Source organism: Uranotaenia lowii, chromosome 2 (assembly GCF_029784155.1).
Source record: "Uranotaenia lowii strain MFRU-FL chromosome 2, ASM2978415v1, whole genome shotgun sequence".
Taxonomy (NCBI): Eukaryota; Metazoa; Arthropoda; class Insecta; order Diptera; family Culicidae; genus Uranotaenia; species Uranotaenia lowii.
The window spans coordinates 5,300,849-5,328,574 of record NC_073692.1 but is presented as its reverse complement, the minus strand read 5'-3'; the positions used below and the strand labels follow the sequence as shown (position 1 = coordinate 5,328,574).

General features: G+C 43.1%; 5 protein-coding genes across 7 annotated transcripts; 3 read left to right on the top strand and 2 right to left on the bottom strand.

Annotated features, from left to right (window-relative positions):
• Positions 1–4,839: 4,839 nt before the first annotated feature.
• LOC129749395 (uncharacterized) lies at positions 4,840–10,899 on the bottom strand. Its single transcript, XM_055744360.1, has one exon. The coding sequence runs from the start codon at positions 10,897–10,899 to the stop codon at positions 4,840–4,842; it is 6,060 nt and encodes a 2,019-aa protein (XP_055600335.1).
• A 1,845-nt stretch (positions 10,900–12,744) lies between these two features.
• Positions 12,745–14,919, top strand: LOC129745883 (KIF-binding protein-like). The gene is made up of 2 exons (XM_055739255.1): positions 12,745–13,245; positions 13,306–14,919. The coding sequence occupies exons 1-2, from the start codon at positions 12,899–12,901 to the stop codon at positions 14,738–14,740; spliced, it is 1,782 nt and encodes a 593-aa protein (XP_055595230.1). The 5' UTR covers positions 12,745–12,898; the 3' UTR covers positions 14,741–14,919.
• Positions 14,920–14,995: 76 nt separating this feature from the next.
• On the bottom strand, positions 14,996–16,098 carry LOC129747789 (vesicle transport protein SFT2C-like). Its single transcript, XM_055742135.1, has 3 exons — positions 15,744–16,098; positions 15,529–15,680; positions 14,996–15,467 (listed from the first exon to the last, which is right to left on the bottom strand). The coding sequence occupies exons 1-3, from the start codon at positions 15,936–15,938 to the stop codon at positions 15,197–15,199; spliced, it is 618 nt and encodes a 205-aa protein (XP_055598110.1). The 5' UTR covers positions 15,939–16,098; the 3' UTR covers positions 14,996–15,196.
• A 4,456-nt stretch (positions 16,099–20,554) lies between these two features.
• Positions 20,555–24,653, top strand: LOC129744659 (major facilitator superfamily domain-containing protein 1-like). 2 transcript variants are annotated; one of them, XM_055737293.1, is made up of 8 exons: positions 20,555–20,743; positions 20,807–20,875; positions 21,455–21,733; positions 21,918–22,194; positions 22,298–23,032; positions 23,105–23,217; positions 23,286–23,385; positions 23,460–24,653. In XM_055737293.1, the coding sequence occupies exons 3-8, from the start codon at positions 21,514–21,516 to the stop codon at positions 23,656–23,658; spliced, it is 1,644 nt and encodes a 547-aa protein (XP_055593268.1). In that variant the 5' UTR covers positions 20,555–20,743; positions 20,807–20,875; positions 21,455–21,513; the 3' UTR covers positions 23,659–24,653. The 2 variants fall into 2 exon arrangements, with proteins under 2 accessions (XP_055593268.1, XP_055593267.1); XM_055737292.1 differs by having other exon boundaries at positions 20,555–20,875.
• A 343-nt stretch (positions 24,654–24,996) lies between these two features.
• On the top strand, positions 24,997–27,365 carry LOC129745534 (uncharacterized). Of its 2 annotated transcripts, none has more exons than XM_055738653.1 (5): positions 24,997–25,097; positions 25,215–25,416; positions 25,582–25,753; positions 26,065–26,421; positions 26,856–27,365. In XM_055738653.1, exons 2-5 carry the CDS (start codon positions 25,273–25,275, stop codon positions 27,071–27,073), a joined length of 891 nt encoding a protein of 296 aa, XP_055594628.1. In that variant the 5' UTR covers positions 24,997–25,097; positions 25,215–25,272; the 3' UTR covers positions 27,074–27,365. The 2 variants fall into 2 exon arrangements, with proteins under 2 accessions (XP_055594628.1, XP_055594627.1); XM_055738652.1 differs by having other exon boundaries at positions 25,046–25,097; positions 25,154–25,416.
• Positions 27,366–27,726: the final 361 nt, after the last annotated feature.

Below are 27,726 nucleotides of genomic sequence, written 5' to 3'. Positions count from 1 at the left end.
AAACGGTTCTTAAACGACCGTGTTCATCGCTAGATGTAAAAATCAAATAGCACAATGCAAATGTGTGTGTGATATATCGAGATTTTTCCTTTTGTGTATGTGGCCGTTAGTTTCACGATAACCCGTAGATAGCGCTGCGGAACAAGTGCCAAAATCAGCCTTCAGTGGTCAGTCTGGGTATCTGGTGTCTGCGATTATTATTTGCTTTACTGCCTTCAAATATGAAAAATCAGCTGTTAGTCCGTCTGACACTGCGCCAAAAATGTGACGACAAAATATCGCCCGAAATTGTTTGCCTAACGAATATCCTGAATCCTTTGTATGGCAGCTTTCTCTAGCTCGTTGGTGGAATGAGAGGCAACGAGGGAAAGTTTGAGCTGAGCCACGAGGATTGCATGAATGCTTCTTCTGTTGGCCTTTCTATTATATGGCTATTTGGTCCATCGAAGCATGAATAGAAGCTGTGTCAGTAGTTAGGTAGGTAGTACTAGGTAGTACCTACCTCTATAGTGTGTTCTCGTGATGAGAGCATGTATTTTCATTCGTTTTGTTCGTTTGCTCCTCTGTTCGTTGTCCGCCTCGATGATGGTCGGTTTTACGCTTCTCGAATACACCATGCAGGCCTTCGCCTGAACTTTCCAACGACATTTTCCCAACCCCCTCATGTTTCAACAAAAAGGGTGGTTTTCGGTTCGTTTTGGGGTGGCCCTGGAGCTGCGAAATGGATGATTTAGTTTTGTCGAAGCTTTTGCATGACTAAGGATGAGGCGAGGATATCTCTTTGTGTGTGTAGTACTTATGTTTGCGCTGTGCTGTGACTGTTGTGTGTTTTGACTCTCTCTTGTTGAGGAAAAGTAAAACATGTTTTGCTCGAGCTTTCATTGCTTTTGAACCACACAAGCTGAACAACATCAGCCATCTAGCTAGGCGAATACAGTGGAGTACGATGTGCATTCTGCTTCCCACTCCTGTCTGGTCCCTGGAAATGGTGAACCGACGATTCCGGTTTGGCAGAAGGCGAACCTATTCCGTCGGATTGAATATGTACATTGAGATGGAGGTTTTGTATTGTGTACTTTTGTTCTGTTTTTCTGTGTAGGATGGGGATAAGAAAAGAGCTTTATTCTATACATTCCGGGGGTCGTTGTCTGGTTTTCGTTCCTCTTGCATTTTCTACTGTTTACGTTAGTTTTGCTTTGTCGATATACAATTCTTAACGAATTCAATGAATAGAATGAATAGCTCTATGTTTCAGTATCCAGTATTCACTATATGAACAAGCCTTATTGATGTTATTATTTTCATAAATAGTTTTCTTACGCCATCGCGCCAATAGCGTTTAACAACTGCAATCTTTTTTTTGGAGTAGGGCTCTTTTCTTCTGTCTGTTCCGTTATAAATCTCCTAAATGTATATTCAAAATGCTGGTATTGGTAATGGATATCAAAAGTTTAAGAGAAAAACTTCAACACATGTACCTACGTTTTGAGGGATGAATCATCCTTCGGGATAAAATCCCGATAAAAAGTACGTTGTACACTTGAATGTTGAGCTTAGTCGCCTACTATGTACTTAAAAACTCTTTGACCTCTGGCACACCCGACTACATTAAATGTCCTTATATGATTTTTTTACCTTTGACATCCTTCTCAATAGTATACATTTTAGCGATTTATTTCCATAGAATATGATCTGATTTTGGTTTTTAAAAATAAAACTGATGAGCTTCATCTCATCGAGCAACACACGCATGATGTTAGTTTATAATGAATAATTAGTAATCGTAACCATAGAAATGGTTTAGTATTTAAGGTAGTCTCTCCTTTCCACTACCCAAAGTGCTTTCTACAACAGGTTATGAGCCCACCACTAGTGGAAAGGAGGAGAAGCGGAATCAACGGTCCGACGACCTCCCAGTGACACTGGTCCGACGACCTAGTTTGATTCCGGCTCGACGCTCTTATTTTAGGCCAACGCCTCACCAATGGCACGACGACCTTCCTCTGGCTTCCGACTCGCCGACCTTCCAAGAATCTGACCAAACGACCTTCCATGGCACCTGACCTACGACCTCTCGTGTTTCCTGGCTTGTCGACCTCCACCTGGCTTCCCGAATCGATGATCTTTCAGTTGGCTCCTTGTTCAACAACCTTCCATGGTCGCCGGCTTGCCGACCTTTCAGTGGCGCAGCTTAACGACCTCCATATGGCTCTGCATCGACGACCTTCCAGTGGCTCTGGTTCCTGCCTCGATAACCTCCCAATGGTTCCTTGTTCGTTGTCTTTCCGGGCTTCGGCTCGTTGTCCTTCGGCGCTGGCTCTTTTTGCCACTGTTGATTCCGCTTCTTCTCCTTTCCACTAGTGCTGGCTGGGCCCATAACCTGTTGTAAGAAGCACTTTGGGCATAGTCGGGAGCCAAGGGAAGGTCGTAGTGCCATTGGTGAGGCATCGGACCAAATTAAGAGCGTCGAGTTGAAACCAAAAAGGTCGTCGAACCGGAGCCACTGGAAGATCGTCGGACCGATGCCAGCAAGGGAGTCGAGACCAGAGCCACTGGTAGGTTGTCGTACCGAAAGCAATAGAACGTCGTCAAGTCAGGAGTGTCTCCTCCAAAAACGATATTTACACACTACTGCAAGAATACTCGTTGTCAAGAATAGGTTAATCAAAACCAATAGTATTTTTATTTTAAGACGCTGTATCGTACTACATCTGTATCCTACACCAGGTGGTGGTCGTCGAACCAGGAGCCACTGGAGGACTTACGAGCGGGGTACCACGGAAGGTCGTTAAGCCGGTGCCATGGAAGGTCGTCGGACTGGAAAGCCAAGTGAAGGTCGTCGAGCTGGACCATTAGAAACGTCAGGCCTCAGGAAAGGCGTCGAGGTGGAATGGAAGCTGGTCATCGATGTGGTGCCATCAGAGGTACTCGAGTTGTAACAGGGGCGAGAGCGTTGAAGAGGAGTAGCCCCATCTTCAGGAGAAGCCGCCGGAGACAATTAGAAGCCTGCGGAATGCGTGTGCTGAGGAGGAGTGTTGAGATTCGTTTCATCGAAGCAACACATGCGTAATGTTTTTTTTTATAATGAATAAACAATTACTATTAAACATTAAAATTGCATAGCGTAGAGACTAAAAAAAAATATTTTCAGTACTTTTTTGAACTGACTTTGTTCAACGAAAACTTTTTGTTGAGGATTTTTTTTTCCAAAAAATGTATACTTATAGGGGCTAAATAACTTTAATATTCAGTTCTATTTCGGTTGTTGTATTTACACCAGGCATGTTAAACTCGTCGAGGTGTGCGTTAAATTTTCTGTAGAATGACGGGCCGCAGCTGGAATTAGTGGAAAAACGTAACATATGTAGATATTATTTTAACGTAGATAAGAAACAAATACAAACATTATTTTTCTTTCTTTGATAATTTCTGAGACGGCTAAGCGGGCCACATTGAGGTAGGCCGCATGCGGCCCGCGAACCCCTAGTTTGACATGCGTGATTCACACACCCCAACCAGTTTTTTCCCTCAATTTTGAAACTTATTAAGACTGATTCATAGATCATATATTATGTTTATAAAATTATTGTCAAAATTCATCCACCACTAACCAGAGATATTTCCACCCAACCTGTATAAATTTTTACTGTACGTACCTCATTGGTTTCCACCGACCTTTACAAAAAGGAAATATTGTTCAAATTTGACCCGATCGATAAATATAGCTTTTCCGTACAAATTACTTCAAAAAAAAAATAAATATAACTGTGGGCCCTTTTACCACCAGACGGTGGCAACGCTATTCAAACCGTATGGAGTAAAGCCCTAAAATAAAAGTGCGGCAGACTGAATTTCTCACCGATTTGGCAGCACTGAAAAAGCTTCTATAATCTTTCAACACTGCCAATAACGTAAACATTCGCATGACTTCTTGATAATGTGCAGCTGTGTTGCAGATTGTGAAGTTGATTTTCGTTTAGTGAATATTATTTAATTTGCTCTCCGTTGTGTCAATTGTTAAAATAAAAATGAAGTGCTTCTTCCGTTTTGCTCCAATGAATTTTCTCTGCATTCTTGATTAATTTCAATTAAGAAATTGAAAGTCACAGTCACACAGATTACAATACCTCCCACGAATTTGAAAAGGTAAAAATGGTTATGCTCGATTGGAACGACTTTTGACAGTTTGATTGGAACTCCGCGGTGACAGTCTGCCGCACTTTTATTTTAGGGCTTTAGTATGGAGTGTTGCCGCCGAAATTTCAACACCACCGTTCCGTTAGCGATAATGTTTTTATTATGCTTTAAAGCTAGAAATATGGTTTTCTATTAGGATACAATTTCAAAAGGGAAGCAATTATTACTTACAATATCAGTGGCGACTCGTATACTCGGCGCACAACAATCTAATTTTAGATATCAACGTGGTTGTTACTCTGGTAGAGCAAATCTAGAGTTAGGAATGATGTTTTAAATAAGGTACAAATCATATTTATCTGATGGTAACTTACGATTCGTCTTGCGACTACAATATTGGCAAATAAAGCAAGTGAACGAGGTGATATTGCCAACGTAACCTAACCTATAGAATTAGACAAGATTTTAGGCAAAGTTCACAAATTAGCTGGTTTTTTCCACTTACGATGGTTTTCGATATCTTTGACTTCTCAAGTCCAATCGTTACCACAGGCAATTCACGAGTTTCAAAAAAACTAAACTATAATTGTAGCGAGTAATCACTCCGGCTAATACCACGTTGATTATAATAAAGCGATTTCGATCTCCACCAATCTGACAAACTACTTTTTCGCTTCTCTTCCTATCTTCTACTTCCGCTATTTATTCTTCTCTCTTTTTACCTCCTACACGCTTAGCTTCTAACACTTTATCGATGATTAAATCCGTGGCAACATCCTCCGCCCCGTAAAGATGCTCCGGATCAGCAGCTTTACCCGATTCTCTCACGTCCACGATTGCCAGCTTCGCCACCGGTCTTTTCATGATTCCCATGTTTCCTGTTTGAACATAGGCCTGACGCGTTCTTCCATCTTTCCCTGGAACTGTACGTACAACCTTGCCACGGATCCAACGGTTACGAATACCATCATCAGCTATGAATACCAGGTCACCGATTACTATAGGCTTCACGTCATCGTACCATTTCGTCCTTCGATTGAGTGTTGGGAGATATTCTTTCACCCATCTTTGCCAGAACGTATCTAGCAGCTTCTGACACTGATTCCACCCGCTGGTCAATGCTTCTCGTTCGCTGGTTGGACGCTTTTCTGGTTGTTTAGCACCATGGGAATTAAGCAGCAAAAAATGGTTGGGTGTCAAAGATTCCTGGTCAGCTGTTTCCAAGGGGAGGTGTGTCAACGGCCTGGAGTTGACGATGGATTCCGCTTCACAAAGAACAGTGACAAAGACTTCGTCTGTCGGAGAACGAGATTCATGTAAAGCATTCATTGCCACCTTCACCGTGCGCACCATCCTCTCCCACGCACCGCCCATGTGCGGAGAGGAAGGGGGATTGAAGAGCCATTCGGTTTCCGCGTTCGTGAACGTCGAAGCTAACCCTTCATTCAGCATCTTTATTTCGTTCCGGAGCTCGCGACTCGCGCCGACAAAGTTCGTGCCATTGTCACTGAACACCTTCAGTGGGGGTCCACGGCGTGCGATGAATCGGCGTATAGCAAGCTTACAGGCTTCAGTTGACAATGACGTGACCGCTTCCAGGTGCACCGCTCTCACCACCAGGCAGGTGAATAAGGCCACCCACCTCTTGACGTTGGATCGCCCAATCTTGATCGAATATGGACCGAAGTAATCGATGCCTACTACGGAAAACGGCCTTCCTCCCGGTGTCACTCGTTCTTCCGGAAGAGGCGCCATTCGTGGCGCCTCCGGTTTCGCCTTGTACACCTTACACCAACAGCATCCTTTCGCCACCCGACGTACAACGGCTCTGAGTTCGGAAATGTAGAACTTTTGCCGCAACTCGTTCACAACGGTCTCACCGTAACTATGCGCATATTTTCTGTGATACCAATCTACTAGCAACTCCGTCACACGATGACCTTTGGGCAAAATGATAGGGTACTTGGCATCATACGCAGCAAACGGCGAATACTCGGTTCTGCTCTGCATTCTTATAATTCCCGTTTCGTCTACAAACGGCGACAGCTTACGAAGAGGACTGGTTTTCTCCAGTTTGCAGCTTAAGTTTTTGGGATCCGACTTGAGTTTTTCCAATATGATGATTTCATCCGGGTACGCCTCACTTTGAGCAAGACGCCATAGAGCTCTTTCAGCGTACTCGAAGTCAATCTGTCTCAGTTCGCCTACCGTAGTTGCTTTTTTCACCTGGCCAGTTTTTCTAACGTGATTCCTCCAACTGAACATGAACGACACGGTTCGCAAAAGACGTTCCCACTTGGAAAACTTTCCTAAATCGTACAGCTGGTCCTTCACTTCTCGATGCACATGTATCGGTCGCAGTTCCTCGACGATCTCAACTGGCTTAACCACCTTCTGTGGCCATTCCGCTTCAGCAAGGTACAGGAACTCTGGCCCGATGAACCATCTGCTATCCGATTTCAAACAGGGACCTTTTCCCCATTTTGTCGCCTCGTCCGCTACGTTTTCTTTGGTAGGGACCCAGCGCCACTCATCAACGTTGGTCAGTTCTTGGATTTCACCCACTCGAAACGCCACGTACGGCCGGTACTTCATGGCATCCGACTTGATCCATGACAATACCGTGCTGGAATCGCTCCAGAAGAACTTTTTCTTGATTGGAATAGAGTGTCCTTGGGCAATTGATTTTGACATTCGGCTACCGATTACTGCTGCTTCTAGCTCTAAGCGGGGCATTGATAACGGCTTCAATGGAGCCACTCTGGCTTTGGAAGACACTAAAATACATCGAGGCTGTCCACAGTCAACTATCCGGAAGTATGCCACAGCTGAATATGCGTTCTCTCCTGCATCAACAAATACGTGCATTTGCAACGTTTGATAACTATCTTTCGCATAATGGGGAAAGTAGCAACGTGGGATTCTCACTACATCCATCTCTCGGAACACATCTAACCATCTCGTCCATAGTGATTCGATCTCCGGTGGAACTGGATCATCCCAGCCCACAGAGTTTCTCCACAACGTTTGGATCAACACCTTGGCCTGTATCAACAAATGCGCAAGTAAGCCTAAAGGGTCAAACAGACTCATGACGAATTTCAATATCATTCTTTTCGAAAGAATTAATTTTCCGGCAATCAATTGTTGCAAATCATCCCGTAGCAGAACTCTGTAGCCGAACTGATCGCTGTCTGGGTACCAAGTCATACCAAGTACGCGTTCGCTTTGGTACACTGTATTGTCGCTAAATTGCTTCGGTTCCGTAACACATTCTTGTCCGAGTTGAGAGAGAACTTGACTCGAATTCGATAGAAAATTCCTTAACTCCATACCTGCTGACGAGTGTATCATACGAACCGTTTGGGTAAGTTCAACGACTTCTTCCAGGGTGTCCCTGCTATCCGCATAGTCGTCCACATAGTGGCCCTCGATTATGGCCTCGACTGCTTCTGGATACTGCTCCTCCCATCGTTTAGCGTTCCAATTCTTTATGTGCTGTGCCGAGCAGGGTGAGCACGTAGCACCGAACGTGGCCACGTCCATCACGTACACTTCCGGTTGCGAATTCGGTTCCTCGGACCACAAAAATCTCTGCGCTTGCTGATCTTCCCGTCGAATTTTCACCTGGTGGTACATTTCTCGAATGTCCCCAGTAACGCACACTTGTCTTTGCCGGAAACGGTACAAAACAGTCGGCAACGCAGTTAACATGTCCGGACCTTTCAGGAGCATATCATTCAGACAAACGTTTCCGGATTTCGCTGCCGCATCCCAGACGATGCGTAGTTTCCCAGGCTTCTTTGGGTTGGTGACCACGCTAATCGGAAGATACCATGTTCTGTAGGGGTCTGACTCATTTAACTCCTGTTCGCTAGCTTTATGAGCGTACCCTTTGGCCAGGTAGTCTTGTATCTGCTTATTCACCTTCACACGTAACTCGGGATCCTTACCCAATTTTCGCTGTAGGCATTGATTCCGCCTTTCTGCCATACTACGGCTCGGGGGAAAGCTAAACTTATCGTAGCGCCAGAGTAGGCCCGTTTCGTAATGCCCGTCTTCACGAAAACGAGTGGTTCTGTTCAAAATATCCACCGCCCGTCGATCGTTTCCTGATTGCGCGACTGGGGTCGCCGAGATGCCCAGGCGTTCAACAGCGAAAAATCCTTTCACGAGATCGTGCAAATTGGGCTGATTTTTATCCTCTGGACACTCAGAGATGTGCAAAGACGGAGAAACCTTCAGTACTTGTGAACACTTGCTGGAACCACTAACGTTGCCACAAATCGTCCATCCTATTCTGGATTTCAACGCCACCGGCTCGTGTGCTTGACCTTCACGTCTGTTTACTGGAACTGCAGCCTTGAAATTGTCCAGTCCAATCAATATTTTCGGGATTGCGTCCTGGTAACTGTCCACTGGCAGTTTTCCCAAATAGGGATATCGTCGAGCCAAATAATCATAGCAAAGCGATTGCACCGGAAGGTCGAGTTTTTCAACCGTGCGTACGCCTTGAAGTGGTACACGCTTTTCACTGCGCAATCCAGAAATCTCGAGATTCACCTTTTTTGAGCTGTTTTCACGTCGAGTCACGTTCGCTGTCCAGATCATACAGAGCGGAAGGTGAACACCATTAACACCCAGCTGATCCGCCACGGATTGTTCCAAAAGCGTTGTCGACGAACCATCGTCGAGGAAGGCGAATGTATGCAGTTTGGCTGTTCCGTTGTACAAAATAACCGGCACAATTCGAAATAATGTAGCCGATTTCATCTGCTGATGAAATGCAATCGTCGCTGAAGAGCTCTCCTTCGGTTGACCTGGGTGTAGTAGGGTATGGTGTTCCTGATCGCAACCAGCGATCTCACACCTGCGCTTCGATTTGCAAATCCACTTCCCATGTGGAATCAGGCACTTGTGGCACAACTTGTGCTCAGACACTAGCTTCCAACGATCGGGGACTGTTAACGATTTATAGTCCAGGCAGTCTCGAATTCGATGCGTAGTACTACGGCAGACAAAACACGGTTTTGATTCGTTCTGCAGCCGAGGTTGTTCCTTTTTGGTGAAACGATCACTACGTGCCTCCTGTGGTTGAACATGAGTGTGAATGAAGGCCGTGTCTCGATCTTTCTTTTCCGGTTTCGTTGATCTATTCGATGGAGCTTCATACGTGAACGTAACATCGTTGGCAGCTGAGACAAGAACCGAAATGTAGTCGCAAAAAACTTCCAAGTCCACTTTGTCCATTCTTCTCATGTGCAAAGACCAGTCAAGACGATAATTTGCTGGAAGTTTTTGCACAAGCTCGTGCATCAGGCTGGGGTTGGTCAGATGTGACCGTAGATTCGCAGACCTCATATGGCCCACCAGGTTCTGAACCGCAACACCAAAATTGATGAGTGTCTCAAGCCGGTCGGGTTTAGGTGCGGGCGTGCTTCTGACTTTCTGCAGCAAAGCTTGTACTAGTCGTTCCGGGTTTCCAAATAAATTCTCCAACATTGACATCACCAGTGGAACCGACGCAGGTTCGTATAAATTACTCCGAACCGCGTCGAGTGCGCTTCCCTTGAGCGACTTCTGCAATCGCAGCAGATTCTCCGAATCCGAAAAGCCACAAACACTGGTTGAGTTCCGATAGCTGGAAATAAACTGTGACCAATCCTCGGGATTGCCATTGAAAACTGGTAACTCCTTATAGCCCACTTGCCTGGCCGCTAGCTGACGTTGGAATCGATTCCAGTTCCCGTCGTGTTCTCTTGCTCCTTGGTCGTAATTCGTCGGATGCTGATATCTCGGTTGATATTCCATCGGTTGATTGTGAGCCATCGACGTAATCGGATGGGCAACAGGGAATGGCACGGCATTCACTGGCGGGGGCACTGGTTCCCATTGTTGATTGTAGCCGGCGGGAATGTTCGGTTGTTTGACTTTGGTCCCAATGGTTGGCAAACTCGAAACTATCGGAGCTCCCGTACAATATGACACCATGGGAAAAGCCGGGTAATTGTTTCCCGTTACAATTGGTTGGTGGAGTGTGGATGTCATTTGTGGGACAAAAGAATTTGGTGGCAAAAACTGTAAATATGCAGGGAACTGCAAAGCTTCGGCACTACCGGGGTTCACTTGCGTCGTCGGCAACATACCTGGCCTATTCTTCTTCATTGCTCCAGTGTAGACGGCGTTGTTCGTTGAAGTGACTGCTGGCAGCTGGGTCCCAGCTTGTTTACCAATACCTGCATTGATGCCAGATGGTGCTTGGGTTGTTTCTGCCACTGCCGTACCCATCTGCAGAACCGGATTTTGGTATAACCACTGCTGTACCTTACTGTCGGTGCTTTTCAAACTTCTCCTACTCCGAACACTCACATCGCCGTCTTCAGCTAAAGCTTCTTGTGCCAGCAAAGCGTATTTTTTGGCGACGTTATTTAGCTGCACTTTTTCCTTTTCGTCCAGAATTTGCATTTGCACGTCCTTTTCCTCGTCCAACTTTCTCATCCGAAGAGTGAGTCGTGAAGCTGATGACATCCCGGACTTGCTTGAACGAGATGACGTTCCTTTTTTAGCTGCAGCGCTACAATCCGCGCATGTCCATGGATGATCTTTGATTGACGAATCCACTCCGACACACGAAAAATGGCCCCACCTGGAACACACATCACAGGCCACCATGGTCTGCTCGTCGTCAGGTTTTGAGCACATCATGCAGTTATGATGCGTCTCATCATTTCCATCAACGTTTGCGATTCGGTTGCAGGACATTTTGCTCCTCCCGAATCCGGATGTTGATATTCTTTAAAGTTTGTTGCCGCCGAAATTTCAACACCACCGTTCCGTTAGCGATAATGTTTTTATTATGCTTTAAAGCTAGAAATATGGTTTTCTATTAGGATACAATTTCAAAAGGGAAGCAATTATTACTTACAATATCAGTGGCGACTCGTATACTCGGCGCACAACAATCTAATTTTAGATATCAACGTGGTTGTTACTCTGGTAGAGCAAATCTAGAGTTAGGAATGATGTTTTAAATAAGGTACAAATCATATTTATCTGATGGTAACTTACGATTCGTCTTGCGACTACAATATTGGCAAATAAAGCAAGTGAACGAGGTGATATTGCCAACGTAACCTAACCTATAGAATTAGACAAGATTTTAGGCAAAGTTCACAAATTAGCTGGTTTTTTCCACTTACGATGGTTTTCGATATCTTTGACTTCTCAAGTCCAATCGTTACCACAGGCAATTCACGAGTTTCAAAAAAACTAAACTATAATTGTAGCGAGTAATCACTCCGGCTAATACCACGTTGATTATAATAAAGCGATTTCGATCTCCACCAATCTGACAAACTACTTTTTCGCTTCTCTTCCTATCTTCTACTTCCGCTATTTATTCTTCTCTCTTTTTACCTCCTACACGCTTAGCTTCTAACACTTTATCGATGATTAAATCCGTGGCAACATGGAGCACATCTCTCAGATTTCCCCTTTTTTGACAGATTTAAGCTTTTTTCTTCAGATTTGAGCTTTCATCTCATATACTCCCAAGGCAAAAAAAGCTTAAATCTGAGGAAAAAAAGCTTAAAAACGAGATTCACGAACACTTATTTAAAAGATGTTGGTCACACGATACATAGACAAATCGTGTTGCCGGGTCCTGTTTACCACAGACTGTGCTTTCTCATTTTGTTCATTTGCCAAATTGGAGCGCCCTTTTGAATTGCAGAATGACTGTTCGCCTTTTGGATCACTCATTAAAGAAGCAATATTCAAGCAAATTTCGGCTTCAAAGCGGGTCCAAATGATCACATTAACACATTAGCACATTCAACGATCTTATAAATGCTGATTTGTGCTTCTCCTCGTCCTGGGAAAACAAATTTCAAAAACTTCAATGTCCTTTTTCCATCTCGAAATAACTATGGGCGATGGAATCGAAAAGTTATTCTTTCTCTCCTTAAGAAAACCCCTTTAGAACTGTCAAAAGTTGGGTGAAATTATAGCTGCATCCCACTTGCACTAATGCAAAACCATCACCCAAATTCGTCAGCGCTTCCATCGCCTATTGGCCCTTTTGTTCGCGACGAAATTTCGAGGGGAAATGGCAAAGGACTGAAGCAACTGTCAAATCACATACAAACGGACCGTACCGACTTTTTGGAACCACAACGTCAGTTCCCCTTTGATTTCAATGGCATTTTGGTACCAAAACGTCAGTGCGGTACTGAAATGTCAGTTCGGAAATTTCCTTCTCTTTCAGCCCCTTGGGAAATGGCGGAAATGGGCGAATGAACTGTGGGATTACACACTCATAAAAAAGCTATTCGCCTTTAAAAAATTAAATTTAACTTCACTAAAATAAGAAAAATTAAAAGAAGATCATATTTTCGGATGTAACATAAAGAGTTTAACGCATTTGTGTGATCATCTGGATTTGTTTACAGTTGGCGCTTTCCCCGTATTCAAAAATCGATACCGATTTCATTTTTTTCAACCACCGTGGGTTACATTGAAACATTTTTAAATCGGTTTCAAATTGACGGTGTAAACTCGTTTTCGACCTCAATCGTTGAACTCCTTATTGTTATTTGTTTTGATTACCTATTTCGTAGCCATCCACCCGTCGCGATTTCGCACATTGCTGCGCTATATTCCGTGCTTTTCCGACCGCCAGAAAATTATCGATCCATCCAGGATTGATCAATTGAGAAATCTGTCTTTTCGCAGCAAACGGTAACTTGTATTTCCCCGAACAATGGGCATCACCAAGGAAAGTCTTTCGGACATCCGGGAAGAGTTCGAGAAAGCTCATCGCAAAATCGACGAGGACAGCAAGAATGATCCCCCGACGGAACCGTTCCGATCGCACTACGCAGCCCGTGATATCTTGCAGGTGGTACAGCGTAAGTTGAAAAATCTTGATGAAACCCTGGATAGGGATAGCGATGCATCGTTGACCGTACGCTGCCTGCTGGCCAATGTCCTGAAGGATATTGGAAAAATTTCTATTTTCACTGAAGAACTAACGAACGGAGAGCTAGCGCTGAAAGAAGCTTTCGACCTGGTCAAGGAGCATTGTGAAAAGCCACAGGCGATCAATGGGTAAGTAAATATATTGGTTTAAACTAGGATTCTGGAATTGAATGATTGTTCTTATTTTAGGTATGTTGAAGTGTTGAATCAGTTAGGAATTCTTTATTGCAACAGAGGAAATTTTGAAGAATCCAAGGAATATCTCGAACAAGCTATGCAAATTTACAATGATGTTAAAGGAAGTGATAACGAACCTCTAACAATAATCGACCTTTTTGGGACGAAAGATGAAATTGAAAAAGGCAAGGGAAAGTTGTTGCTGGAAAAGAACTACACCCTTACGTTGTACTATATGGCTCAGGTGTTTGGTTATCTAGAAGATTTAGTAAAGTCAGCGCATTTCTGTCATCTCACCTTGAAGAGACAGCTGGATTATAACGATTTCGAACATATTGATTGGGCTCTGAATGCCGCCACTTTGTCGCAATACTATTTCCCGAAAAATCACTTGAGCCAAGCCAGACATCTGCTTGCGGCCGCTTCGTACATGCTTGACCGATTCGAAGAAGAAGTTATTCCAAAAGAAACCAACGACACGGTTAGAGCTGACAAAATAGAAAGCCTTCGTCATCGATCGGCTGATGTTGCTCGCTGCTGGGCTAAATATGATCTCCATATACTTGCTACATCAAAAGAGCGACTTTGTCAAGATGACGAAGAATCTGACAAAAATTTGCCCAAGGATGGCCTTAGTCCGGTACGAGAAATTGATCGTTTCATCGGTCTCGAAGGTCTTTCCGTCTACGAAGATCAAGTAACTGACGAGTTTTGTCTTACTCTGGAAGACGCCAAACTTGTTTTCCTCAACGCTTTATCCTGGCTGAACAAGGCCAAAGATTATTATACAAAAGAAACGGAAGCTTCGCAGTATGCAAAAATAGTCCAAGACATAGCCAGCCTCTACAAAAACTTAGCATTTTTCGACGACGACGAAGATAATCAATGCAAATTGTACAAACGCTCCGTCGACCAGTTAGAGGAATTGGATCTTGTCCTTAACCCAACCTATTATCAAACCATTTGCCGGGAAATTTGGTACGAGCTCGGACTCATCTATTCCAAGATGCTGGACGTAAAACTGGCCAAGCTGGAAACTCTCTCTTCAAGCGATAGACCGACTCCACACGCCCTGAACAAAATAAACAAACTGTGCGAGAAAAGTATTTCCAAGTTTCAAAAATTCCTCGAATCATACAAAGTTCCCCTAGACACTCTGGAGGTTCCAGCCCAAGGCATCGACGAGGCCGAAATGCAACCGATTCTTTTTGCGTTCTTCCACGTGGGTCGGCTTTTCTATAAGGTCATCACTCCGGACAAACGCCTTCAATTGGAAAATGTGCGCAACAGTTTCCGCTACTATCATCACTTCGTAAAAAGTTGCGATGAGAACGAAAATTTAGCCGCGTGTTTTCAGGCGGAAAAGGGAGTGTGCAAGGAGATGTGCACGCTCCTACCACTCAAGATAAAGAAACTGACCAACGAAGTGAACGAACTGGTACAGTGAGCTTGTGCGAACCTAAATGTTCGAGTGATTGTTTGCATGCTTATCTGGGCTTCGATGGCTTGTTGAATAAAATTCGTGAACAAGATTCTTGTTATATACCTAGAATACACCGAAAAACTCTAATCTTTTTTCTTTTCTTTTTTTAAATAATAGTATGAGTGTGTGATAATAAAAATCGTTGTCGTAATTCAAAATTTCTTTAAGTTTAAAACTATTAAATATCAATAAAGAACACGAAATCAAAGAAAAAAAAGCCTTGGTTTGTCTCATTGATACTAGAGACTTTATTTTTATTATAAAAAAATACTATAATGAGATGAAGATAAGATATCTTGATAAGGATTTGATGCTAGTGAGAATTTTCATTTTCAATGTAGTTCGAATATTCAATAACATTCAATTATATCCACCTGTCTACGCCACTTTGTACATACAAGCTTTCGTTCGTTTGTTCGCTTACACCGGCAATGTGTTCGATACGGAACTGCGGAACATTTGTCCGAAGAACTTGACACCGGTCAAACCACCTGGAACTGCTCCCAGAATCATCCACAGTAGAGAAATAATTTGTGCGACAGCAAACAGAACCGTGAATGCGGTGCTTTTCTCAATCATCGCGAAGTACAACGTGGCCACCAAACAACAGCTGTACGAAATGGAAAGCGCCAAACGCTCTCGGGAAAACATCTGTCGAAACATCGCTCCAAAACCGCTCAGGAATGAAAAACTGAAATTTAACGAACAAGAATTATTTAGGTTATCCACCAAAAGGAATTCATAATTTCAACCTCATAATAAAGAAAACGCTTCCCAAAGTGTAGAGAAGTGCAAATTGCCTAGCCTTGAAGATCAACACCGGAATGTAGAATGTAGAAACTATCATACAGAACACTCCAAGTCCCATACATGTCACAAACCCAACGATTCGCTGTATCCGACTCTGAAATGATCCAAACATTCGATTATCGTTCATTAAAACCTAAATGAAAGAATACAGCCATACCAACTTCGGACAGCAAGTGTCCTGTGTATCCTTCAACCAACTGTTGGCCTCTGGCTCCTGATTCTTGCCGAAAAGCTTGCCCATAAGCCCGGGGGTGGGAATCGAGGGCATCTTTGGCATCTCGAGTTTGAAGCTCTTCTTTTGATCGCTCTGCAGCAGCAGATACTCATCCAAGTCCTTCTTAAGATCGGCCATCGTAAATTAATGCTATATATTTGATCACAACTTCCACCAGGTGAAGACGGATAAAAATATCTTCAATTCTGCTTCCTATGTTCAACAATTTCGACAAAATTCCTGACGCAGATGCAACTGTAAAAAAAACTACCCACGTATGAATGTTTTCATGTTTTTTACCATTCCTTTTAACCTACATATTCGTGACAGTCGCATCATCAGTGAGTGACTTTTGTTTATGTCATCAAAAAGCGGCCGGATGATTTGATCGTTTGAGTAACTCAGCAACGATAAGTGGAATCATTTGTTAAGGTCGAATATTTCTACACCATCGTTTTTTTGTTCATATGATGAGGTTTTACTTACTTACTACTTAATGATCCCGCGCCGATCCTCCGGTGCATAGGGCCGTGGTAAAAGACCTCCACTGTTGACGATCCGGAGCCAGCGTCTTCACCTGGTCCCAGTCAAGATTCTCGTCGACTGTTCGGATTTCAGCGGCTAGGCTTCGCCGCCACGAATTTCTGGGTCTGCCTCTTCTTCGATGACCTTCTGGATTCCAATCTAGCGCCTCTCTGCAAATCTCGTCTTCATCTCTTCGCAGCGTATGCCCAATCCATCTCCACTTACGTTCCCGAATCTCGATGTCTAGCGCCTTTTGATGACACCGGCGATGTAGTTCCTCATTCGAGATCCAGTTGCCAGGCCACCAAGCGCGGATGATATTCCGCAGGCAGCGGTTTACAAATACTTGCAGTTTTCGCGTCGTTACCGCATATGTGCTCCAAGTTTCGCATCCGTACAGCAATACGGATTTGACGTTTGAGTTGAAGATTCTGATTTTCGTTCGTAGAGAGATCTGGCGTGACCGCCAGATGTTTCGGAGACTCGCAAACGCAAATCGGGCCTTTCTGATCCGGGTTTCGATGTCTTTTCTGGTACCTCCATCAGGCGTTATCTGGCTACCAAGATACTGGAAGCACTCCACTTTCTCAACTTGTTGCCCAGCTACCATGAAACTGGAGGGATTTCCTGTGTTGATCTCCATCGACTTGGTCTTTACGACATTGACTTTGAGACCTGCTGCTTTGGAACTTTCGGTGAGGTCGTCGAGTTTGCTCTGCATATCTGGTTGTGTTTGGGCGAGCAAAACAATATCGTCAGCCAGGTCAAGGTCGTTCAGTTGCTCCATTGTTGAAGGATTCCACGGTAATCCTCGGTTCGGTGCACAGTCAATCGATCCAATCAGAATCTCATCCATTACGATTAGAAAAAGTAGCGGTGATAGAATACATCCTTGTCTCACTCCAGCAGTTACCGGGATTGGTTCGGACAAGACACCGTCGTGCAAGACCTTGCACGAAAATGCCTCGTACTGTGCTTCGATGAGCTGGACTAGTTTCTCTGGGACCCCTCGTCGCCTTAGAGCCGCCCAGATGTTTTCATGGTTAAGTCGGTCGAATGCTTTTTCGAAATCAACGAACACCAGCAGAAGAGAGTCCTGGAATTCGTTGATTTGTTCCAGTATGATTCGTAGCGTAGTCACATGATCGTCCGGATCGGAATCCAGCTTGTTGCCGTCGGAGTGTAGCGTCTATTTTCTCCTGGATCCTGTTCAGAATCACTTTGCAGAGTACTTTGAGGGTTGTACAGATCAACGTTATGCCTCGCCAGTTACCGCACTCTGTCAGGTCTCCTTTCTTCGGGACCTTTACGAGGATACCCTGCATCCAGTCGGCCGGGAATGTTGCAGTATCCCAGATGTCAGCGAAAAGACGGTGCAACATTTGTGCTGATAGGGCAGGGTCGGCTTTCAGCATTTCAGCAGGGATGCAATCGATCCCAGGTGCTTTGTTGGATTTCATGTTTTTGATTGCCGCTTCTATTTCAGCCAGCGAAGGCGCTTCCGAGTTGACGCCATTTATGCGACTTACTGTTGGCGCTTCGAGCTGCAGATTCTGTTGGCCATCGCTATTCGTGACTCGAAAGAGTTGTTCGAAGTGCTCAGTCCATCGTTTGAGCTGATCTGTTCGATCGGTCAATAACTGACCTGCTCGGTCTTTTAGCGGCATTCTTGCATTAGTCCTTGCACCACTGAGGCGGCGAGAAATGTCATAAAGTAATCGGATATCTCCATTGGCGGCGGCTCTTTCCCCCTCTTCGGCTAGGGAGTTTGTCCAGGCTCTCTTGTCTCGTCTACAAGCTCGTTTAACTGCCTTTTCCAGCTCCGCATATCGTAAGCGGGCGGCTGCTTTGGCTGACCCGGTACATGCCTGCTCAATTCCGACTTTCGCCTTTCTCCGATCATCGACCATCCTCCAAGTTTCATCCGACATCCATTCACTTCTTCTTCCACAAACTTTACCGAGAGTACCATGGCTCGTCGTGATAAAGGCATTCTTGATTCCACACCACTGTTCTTCGACTGTTCCGTCTGTCGGCAGCTCTGAGGCTCGGGATTCTAGCTGTTCAACGTATGCCCTTTTCACCTCTGGATTCTCCAACCGGCGGACGTCGTATCGACACCCGACTTTCTCCTCGCGCCGTTGGACACGCGCAACTCTCAGTCGTATCTCGCCAAGGACGAGGTGATGGTCAGATGCAATGTCTGCGCTTCGTTTGTTGCGGACATCAAGAAGGCTCCTTCTCCATTTTCGGCTGATGCAGATGTGGTCAATTTGATTTTCTGTTCGGCCATCTCGGGATACCCAAGTGACCTTATGTGCTGGTCGATGGGGGAAGAGCGATCCGCCGATCACCATGTTGTTGTTGCCACAAAATTCTACAAACAGCTCTCCGTTTTCGCTCATCTGTCCTAGGCCATGGCGCCCCATGATGCGCTCAAGGTCCTGATTGTCGGAGCCAATCTTTGCGTTGAAGTCGCCCAAATGGATTTGAATGTCACCCTTCGGAATTCTCTCTACCACGCTGTTCAGTTGACTGTAAAACTGCTCTTTCTCCTGCAAGTCGGCAACGTCAGTTGGCGCATAACACTGGACCATTGTAAGGTTTCTAACCCGTGTTCTGAATCTGGCTACGATTATTCTTTCGTTTATCGGTTCCCATCTAATGAGGGCCGCGTAGGCCTGCGGGCTTAACAGGAAACCAACTCCTCGTTCCCGAGTAGCATGTTCTCCTCGTATGCCAGAGTAAAGCAGGACTTGCCCGGACTGTGTCTTGTGTTCTCCAGTATTAGGCCAACGGACTTCGCTCAGTCCCAGAATTTCAAGCTTGAGGCGGCTAGCCTCTCTAGCAAGTTGTTCCAGTTTGCCTTGTTGGGCAAGGGTTAAAACATTCCAAGTTCCAATTCGTGTCCGTGTTTTCATGCTAAAAGTCGTCGCCAAAGTTCCAGGTCGGTCATTTCTTTCGGATTCCGTAACAATTTTAAAATCGGGAGCAGTAGGTTGTTAGCCTAAAGTCCCTATCCCGCGATGGGGCTGCCATCTTGGACTTAGCTGGCGGGAGCCGCATTTCATAAATTCAGCCGCTTGCTGCAAGACAGACGCTGTTTGAGCCGCCCCTGACCTGGAGAACAGACGCTCGGTTGTTGTTGCACGCCGCCCCTGACCTGGGGAACAGACGCGTGCGGCCACCTTCTCAGTCTGCATGCGACCAAAGCATCCACCGGGGTTGGGTACCCGATCTCCGCTTAGGTTACTCGCACCCCAGCCGGCAGGTTTTAGGTTATGTTTTATTTTTTATTTGCATATCAGTCTGCTGAAATTGTAGTTTTTATCATTCGTTTAACAAATGTATTCATAAATTTTTTAGGTATGGAATTTGCCATATTACTAATTGTCAAAGTTTGGTTCGAAATTCTAAACGACACAGAGTTGAATTATCCTCAAATAAATTTAGCAACTGTTTTCCAAGCTGTGAATCTTTTGTAAGCTTATTATACCTAAAGAGGCTATAGTAAACAAAGAGGCGCAATCTGATCCCTTTCAAATTAATGAGCACACTGACACTGACAGAAAATCGAAAATTCCAATCGTGACATTTCGTCTCTTTGTTTACTATAGGCTCGTTAATTATACCCAATGTGGTGGAAAGAGTGTACCTCATTGAAGTATACCCACTTCATTCCCTTCCCATAAGATAATTTTTTTTAATAATTTAAAATAAAATTCTTATTTGAAATTATGAAAACTTGTTCAAATTTCAGAAGCATTCGTTTTATTCTGTATGATTAAAATTATGTGCCTCAACCATTGATTTAAAAAAATTATAAATAAAAAATTATCTTTCATAAATTCCATGCGCTTTTACTGCACTTTAATGTGAACGATATTTAAAAACAATTTTTTTTTCAACATTTCAGTCTTTACTTAAATTAAGCGTTTACTTGTTTGGGAGCCACTGAAGGTATTCTTTGTGAGTTCCGTATTGAGAGTATTGAGAGGTTTTGAGATCCACAAAATGTCAATAGATAAATAAATGATTTCGACCTATTGTTGATATTTAAAAATTTATGTAATACTTTAAAAGTAAAATTTAATGTTTAAAGTATTCGAAAACATTTTAATGTAAATTTATGTTAATATTTGAACGCCCAAGTAAAATAATAAGGGATTAAAAAAAACAATGAATGCTTTAAAATCTACTATCAACACATAGTGCGATACGAAATGTGAAACCTGCTTTTATCTCGATGAGCCATCCGCCTCCCCAAAATAAAAGCTCGTGACAAAATCTTTTCAAACAGTTTGTGAAATATTTTACAAGTAACTTCAATTTTTCTAAGCTAATCTTTCGATTGTCTTATTTATGAGACATTCAATTTGTAAGTGGAAGTGAATATTGCCAACAAAAACTCTAGCATTGTGGGTTACTTGCAAAACAAACATCACCCAATTTTGGTGACAAAGAAATTTTTCCTTCGCCAGTAAATTCAACAGATTCCCCCGGATATTGAATTTCGAGCCCATCCTGGTCAGTTTCCTGATTATAATTAGGTAAGTGTTGGGATAAGGGTGTCGAGAATGGAGCGCAGCCAAAATTCGGAAGAGAAATATAAGTACATGAAGTCTTATCACAGCTCCCATCGCTTGTTTGAGATTTGCATTTCGTATTAACCGCAAAGTTCGCCGTTCCTAGAAGTATGTATGTTAATTGTCTTGTTAAACTTGTGATTTTGACTTGTGAGTCGACTCGCCCCTCTCTTTAACACGCTTACAACATTAGTAGAAATGCCATATCAGCAACTGCAGAACGTTCTTCTGATAATCGTCATCACCACCATATGTGGGTCAGCACCCAGCAGCAGTAGCATCGAAGCCTCTGATTCATTCATTCGCGATCCAATCGATCGGAACCATCATGTATACTTCCCTTGTAGAAAGAATTGTGTCCATCAACTTCAACGCATCTATTCATCATACAAATATAATTTAGACGAGGGAACAAAACGTCGCAATTAGAATTGTACGCACGCTTTGCAATGCCCGCATTATTGGTCCTTATCACTTTTGTCTATAAGCATTCAGGCGGAGTTTTTCATACAAACTTTCTTATTTTCCTACCAATCTTTGTAGCGACAGGACACACATCACAGAGATAGGTGTCTTAGGGTAAAAAAAAATCTATTGTGACAATGCCCCGACTGTTCGAAGACGATGAGGTCCGAAGGCCGATCTTGCAGGACACCGATAGTGAGGATCCGCCAGGTGATTCGCGTGAACGAATCTCGCGACAAAGCGACGATGATGAGCTGAATCAACGATCGGCAGGATGTGGTTCAAGTGCCTGCTGTAATCCCAAGTCCAGCTTACACCGGTTCATTGCGCTGATCCTGATGTGTCTCGTCGGCTTCGGTAAGTTGAGTTTTGTTACGTACGTTAAACTTTCTGGAATGAGGGGAAAATACGGATGAACTTTGATCCCATCCACTCCATCAGCTGTTATTGAGTTTTTACATAACAGAAAAAAACTGATGTGCTGTGAATGGCAAAAGCACACCGTAAAATTAACTGTCGATTGTGCGCTCTTTCTTCTCAGGATCCTACTTTTGCTACGATAACCCCGGTGCGTTGCAGGACAAGTTTAAGTCTGATCTGGACCTTTCAACGACTCAATTCGTGTGGCTCTACTCAATCTACTCATGGCCAAATGTAATCCTGTGCTTCATCGGTGGTTTCCTGATCGATCGGGTTTTTGGCATACGGCTCGGCACAATCATTTACATGTTCATTCTACTCATCGGCCAGCTGATCTTTGCCACTGGCGGCTTGCTGAAATCGTTTTGGCTCATGATTCTCGGTCGATTTCTGTTTGGGTATGTATTTCATCTCTTTCTGGTAAACGGTTCAAAAACTCAATCAATTACCAAACCCGTTTATTGGCACTATGAATAATAAACATACTATTCCCAATGCCAGGATCGGCGCTGAATCGTTGGCCGTGGCGCAGAACAACTATGCCGTCCTATGGTTCAAGGGCAAGGAACTGAACATGGTCTTCGGACTTCAGTTGTCCTTTGCCCGTGTCGGAAGCACGGTAAATTTTCTGGTTATGGTTCCTGTCTACAACTATGTGAGTAGTTTGGGCTACAAAGGTGCCCTCTGTACCGGGGCCGTACTCCTGCTGGCCACCCTTACCTGTGTGATGTCGATGATGTGTGCTTTGGTATTGGGCTGGATGGACAAGAGAGCGGCCAGAATCCTGCGACGCAACGATAACCCACCGAATGGCGAAGTAGCCAAACTTTCCGATATCGGTACCTTCAAGATAAGCTTCTGGATGGTAACTGTAATTTGTGTCGCTTATTATGTAGCCATCTTCCCTTTCATAGCACTGGGAAAGGTGTTTTTCATGCGAAAGTTTGACTTCACGCCGGAGGATGCCAATACCGTGAATTCGATTGTGTACATTGTAGCCGGCGTGGCCAGTCCTTTGTTTGGGTTAATTGTCGATCGTACTGGCCGGAATGTGCTGTGGGTGTTCATTTCGATTGTGGTCACCATTTTTGCGCATGGTCTATTGGCTTTCAGTTTCTACAATCCTTACATCGCAATGATAACGATGGGTATGGCATACTCCATGCTGGCTAGCAGCTTATGGCCATTGGTGGCTTTGATAGTACCGGAATATCAGCTGGGAACTGCTTATGGAATGTGAGTTATCTTTTTACGGTTTCGTGAGTATTTTGGAACAATTTGCTAAAAGTAATAATTATTTCTGAACAGCTGTCAATCTGTACAAAATCTGGGACTAGCTGTGATCTCCATGATTTCCGGGCTCATCGTCGATAAAGGAGGATATTTCATGCTGGAAATTTTCTTCATTGGTTGGCTTGTTGGTAAGTATAAATATTTGTTTTATAATGGAGAAAACTTTGTGATACTAATATGACTTCTTCAAAACTAGTTTCCCTACTGGCCACGATTGTAATTTGGTTATACGACGCAAACAACGACGGTCTTTTAAACATGTCAACTAAGGATCGTCTTGCGCAAACTTATAAAAAGTAAGTTTTGACAATTTTACTTTCATCCAATTTAAACCCCCATCAATATTTAACTTCCCAAAACTCATCCACAGCTTATCCGATTCGGCCAACAATGAACCATCGATCCAGCCCGTGGCACCGGATGGTTCCCTGAACAGCGATACCGATCATGAGCACCAGCAGCAGCCACCCCAACAACAATTGGCCGGCCAACAACCGGAAGTCATTCGGAACCGTTATCTGAACCGAGTGCTTGACAACCGAAGTGACTCGGAACCACTGATTGAGTAAGCAGCAGAGCACGAGCAATGATCTGTCCACTACTACTGCTCAGGAACTGTCCTTGTAAGATTGTACGTTATAATCGGGTTTTGATATGAGATGGTTCTAGCCCATATTTCAAGATGTGATTTGTTTAATCTGTGTTTCCCATAACTTGTTAATTGCAAAGTTTTGTGTTCATCGTGTACATAATGTTTTATTTCTTTGATGGGATACACTTAGCACAATTTTAATTCTGAATAGAAAATTAACAACTGTTTGTAACTAGCCAACAAAATTTTTTAAGCAAAAAGACAAAAAACGGAAAATTATGTAGATCCTGAAATAGCTTGTCTATCAGGCGTTTATTCTCGGATCACAAGTGATTTATCTAAAAATTTTGTTGAAAGTAATCTTAACTTGTCATGCAATTAAGTCTTGGTTAGTATTAGTAGGATCTCGTAAACTAAAATTTATTGAACACGTTAGAGCATTTACTATACGAGAAGCATTCCTGATACAATAAAAAAAATATTAAAAGAGTATATTTAAACGTATCTGACGAAAAAATTAAAATTGGAATACAAAACAGCTATCGTTGTCTAGCATGTATGTGTCTTAATCAAATTTTGAAACCAAACAGTGTAAAAGTGTGTGACAGTATAAGATAGAAGCTACTGAAGAAAACAATCAATTGGAAAAGTTCAAAAACTTTAGAAAATATATAAGGAACATATCTCACCTAAAAAAGAAAGCATATAACATAATGTTATATAGGTAGCAGTAAATCTAACATACCGTAAAAAGACGCCTATACTAACATATTACGAAAGCCCATAGAAAAGAGTTTTGCCAAATTTTTATCAATTACTTATTGGAAAAAATGTTATTAAAATATTAATTTTCTTTATATACTAGGTAGGATTAGGGAGACGATCCTATTGTTACTCGAACCCTTAGTTGATAAAGATTAAAAAATAAATAAATAAAAGAATTGTGAGCTTTTTTGTATTTTATGAATGTGATTTGACGGAGTTTGCTCAATGTAACCGTTTTGAAGAATACCTGTTTATTTTTAAATTATCATTATCAATCATTCTTTGTTCATGTATGATCCTCATAATTCGTCGAATAATAGTCGAATAAATCCAATTAGCTCGTGTGAACTCGTTGGAAGAAACATGCATCAGTGTGTAGCGAGAAATTTGCAATAACATTTTTTTAAACAACTAGCTTACGGGCAGCTATTTTTCGCTTGAACCTGCTTGAACGAATTCTATTCAAGGAAGATGCCGACATGTAAGTGGGTAAACAGTATCTCATTGTAGCTGATTTCAAGCTGAGCATGTAGAACTCATTTTTGACACACGAACAACATCAATATCAGCAAACATTTTTGTTTTCATTCGAGTTTTCCACCGTGAGTGGTGCTGCTTATGTGCTTATCTCGATTGTGTTTTCTCGTCTGGGTGGGTAGTGGCCAATGCCATTAGATTGCCTAATTATTTTAAAGTTTTTCTCGTAGCACCTGCGAGGAGAGTCTCTAGTTAGTTTAGTGGATCCTCCTCAAACAATTTCGTTAATAGTTTTAGTAAACCAACTGAAACTCGGCCATAGAGAGAGAAAAATAAAAATTCGGGTGCGATGGAGTGTGACGATGCTGCTGTTGAAAGGCAGAAGCTGGTGTCCAACGACGAGGAGGACGACCAGGCCACAATCACCAACCTATCGTCAAGCGGCCAGGCCAAATCAATTCAAACGCCAATCTCCCCCGTGCTCAGCAATAAGGTATGGCGTGTTAATTGAAATTCGCTTTGTTTGTATACGATGGAGTGAGTCATCATCTGTCGAAAACTTAAGCTCTGCTATCAGCAACTGCATTTCGCCTACAACTTTCTGGAAAAAAGGTCATCTTCCCGAAGGTAACGAGTAATGTTTCCGGAATTGTTTCAGATTTTCTCCAGCAGCGATACCAGTCGCAGCCACAATTCCACTAGCTATCCAGCGAGTGTTGGCAAGGTCAACAATCAAAGCAGCGATGGTCCTCCAGCAGCCCGACTGAACTACGTCAACGAACGCAAAAACCAGGAAGCTCCCAAGGCCAAACCGAAAAAAATTCAAAGAGGTACAAATGCCAAAGCTTTATACATACTAGATATGTCTCCAAATTGTGAGCACCATGTAGTTGTAAATTTTATGTTTAATAGTTTGAATGCCCGTATCTTAGCTATGTTATCATTTCGTTTTCATTTTTTTTAACTTTTATTTTCATGTTTTGGGTATCTCGTGGCACCATGATATAATTTCTGTTTTTGGTTCAAACAACATTTATTGCTATTGTTGTTACGCTATGATTTGTTCATTTGGTGGTATGTTTCGGGATGCTGGGCTGCTGCTAAATGTCTGCGCCGAAATCAAATTCCCACGCATAAGTAGATCTCACTCCAAACAGCGAGATCAGCTCAAGCAACAGTAGTAGTTTTCCACTTAGTTCCCGGCGCAACATGCACAATCTGCGCAATCAGCAGCAGCAACAACCACAATATAATCTCCACACGGGGACCGATAGGTCCTCTGATCACTCGCTTCTGGCCAGTAGCAGCAGCAGCCGCCAGCACTCGAATGCTGCGACTGCCAACAGTAGCTCGATTAGTTTGAACAAAAGTCACAGCTTTACCTCGCGACCACTAAAGCATCACTCTTTCATATCAGAAGTGCCGGACGTGCGACACATGGAACGGGCCCTGCTCGGTTTGCTGGAGGATTTCCATTCGGGAAAGCTAAAAGCGTTCGGTAAGTTGCTTCGTCTCTTCGTACAACTCTTCTAGGTAAGTAGGTAATTAAAACACGAAAATAAAGATTTCGTCATTTACCCCAAATTTCGTTGGGTAAAGTAAATTGTCGTCGAAGCCCAAATAAGATAAAAGATTGCCGGTATTTAGCAAAGTTGATTTATAAATGCAGAAATAATCTAGTTTATTTTCCTCCGGTCCTACGTCTAGCGTTTTTTATGATAATTCAATGCTATTGACAACAATTTTGAATGCGATTTTGGAATAATAAATTGATTATCGAGAATATGCGATTAAGTGTCCCTCTTAACAGCATATCTAATAATAAGAATAATATAACTTCTTTCGCATTGCCTTAAGGATTTTTGCATTCGTATCACTTGTCGATTTTAGAAAAAGAAAAATACCTTATAACAATTTTATTTACCCTGGCAGGATCTGGTTGTACGATGGAACAGATGACGAGCATCCGCGAACAGCAGGAAAGTCTAGCGAAGCTTCACTTTGATCTGGGCAACGAGTGTTCGCTGAGCAACAATACCGGCACGAACAACGAGGCACAATCCCAGAACAACATGAAAAAGCTGGTCAACAAACTAGAACAGCTATCGTTTTCCATAGAAAAACTTCACTCCAGCAAGGTGGAACCCTAGTTTTTTCCGTTAGTTACTATACTCATGAAGTTTTGGAACATATTTCGAGAACATGCTCACATCGATGATCGAAATTTTTTTATCAAGAAATTTTGTTTATTCATTTAGGGTAAGTGCCAATATTCAGTGAAAGTTTATGGAATAACAGTTCTCATCAGTTAATTTTTTTCTGAAACAATTGAATCTTGAGATGTGTTCCACTAGGTGCTAGGTTCAAACTTCGATGGATTATTTTGGTTTCCATTCACTAGATGACGAAGGTTTTGAAAAATAAAATTTTATTTATCTTTTACATAGTAATCAGTACTCATTGACCTCTTCGAAAATTTGCCACCCATTATTCTGGCTTTTTGGTGGCAAATCCAGCCGAGTAGATAAACCGCAGGATGCCGATGATACCGACACCGCACAGGGCTGCCGTGGTCATAAAGAGCACTTTATCGGCTGGTCCGCCCTTCAAAAATACGGGAATATCGTTGTGAGCCTGGAAATTTTCAAATATTGTCCTTAGTAACATGTACATAAGCTTAGCATTTTTAAGGCCAAACCTGGAAAGTTTTCATTTTTTTGACCAGCGATTCGGGCAGATTGTTCGAGATGTGAACTTTAGGCTCAGCGTGTCCTCCCATGGTAAGCTGAAAGGTAAAGAACAG

Excerpts from the sequence above, each read along its gene's own strand:
- LOC129745883 (XM_055739255.1), top strand. The coding sequence starts at position 12,899 with ATGGGCATCACCAAGGAAAGTCTTTCGGACATCCGGGAAGAGTTCGAG. Across the intron at positions 13,246-13,305 it reads AAGCCACAGGCGATCAATGG|GTATGTTGAAGTGTTGAATC; the intron begins GTAAGTAAATAT and ends TTCTTATTTTAG.
- LOC129745534 (XM_055738653.1), top strand. The coding sequence starts at position 25,273 with ATGGAGTGTGACGATGCTGCTGTTGAAAGGCAGAAGCTGGTGTCCAAC. Across the intron at positions 25,417-25,581 it reads CCCCCGTGCTCAGCAATAAG|ATTTTCTCCAGCAGCGATAC; the intron begins GTATGGCGTGTT and ends GAATTGTTTCAG. Across the intron at positions 25,754-26,064 it reads ACCGAAAAAAATTCAAAGAG|ATCTCACTCCAAACAGCGAG; the intron begins GTACAAATGCCA and ends ACGCATAAGTAG.
- LOC129749395 (XM_055744360.1), bottom strand. The coding sequence starts at position 10,899 with ATGTCCTGCAACCGAATCGCAAACGTTGATGGAAATGATGAGACGCAT.
- LOC129744659 (XM_055737293.1), top strand. The coding sequence starts at position 21,514 with ATGCCCCGACTGTTCGAAGACGATGAGGTCCGAAGGCCGATCTTGCAG. Across the intron at positions 21,734-21,917 it reads GATGTGTCTCGTCGGCTTCG|GATCCTACTTTTGCTACGAT; the intron begins GTAAGTTGAGTT and ends CTTTCTTCTCAG. Across the intron at positions 23,033-23,104 it reads CTGGGAACTGCTTATGGAAT|CTGTCAATCTGTACAAAATC; the intron begins GTGAGTTATCTT and ends ATTTCTGAACAG.
- LOC129747789 (XM_055742135.1), bottom strand. The coding sequence starts at position 15,938 with ATGGCCGATCTTAAGAAGGACTTGGATGAGTATCTGCTGCTGCAGAGC. Across the intron at positions 15,681-15,743 it reads ACACTTGCTGTCCGAAGTTG|AGTCGGATACAGCGAATCGT; the intron begins GTATGGCTGTAT and ends GGATCATTTCAG. Across the intron at positions 15,468-15,528 it reads AGCGTTTTCTTTATTATGAG|TTTTTCATTCCTGAGCGGTT; the intron begins GTTGAAATTATG and ends GTTAAATTTCAG.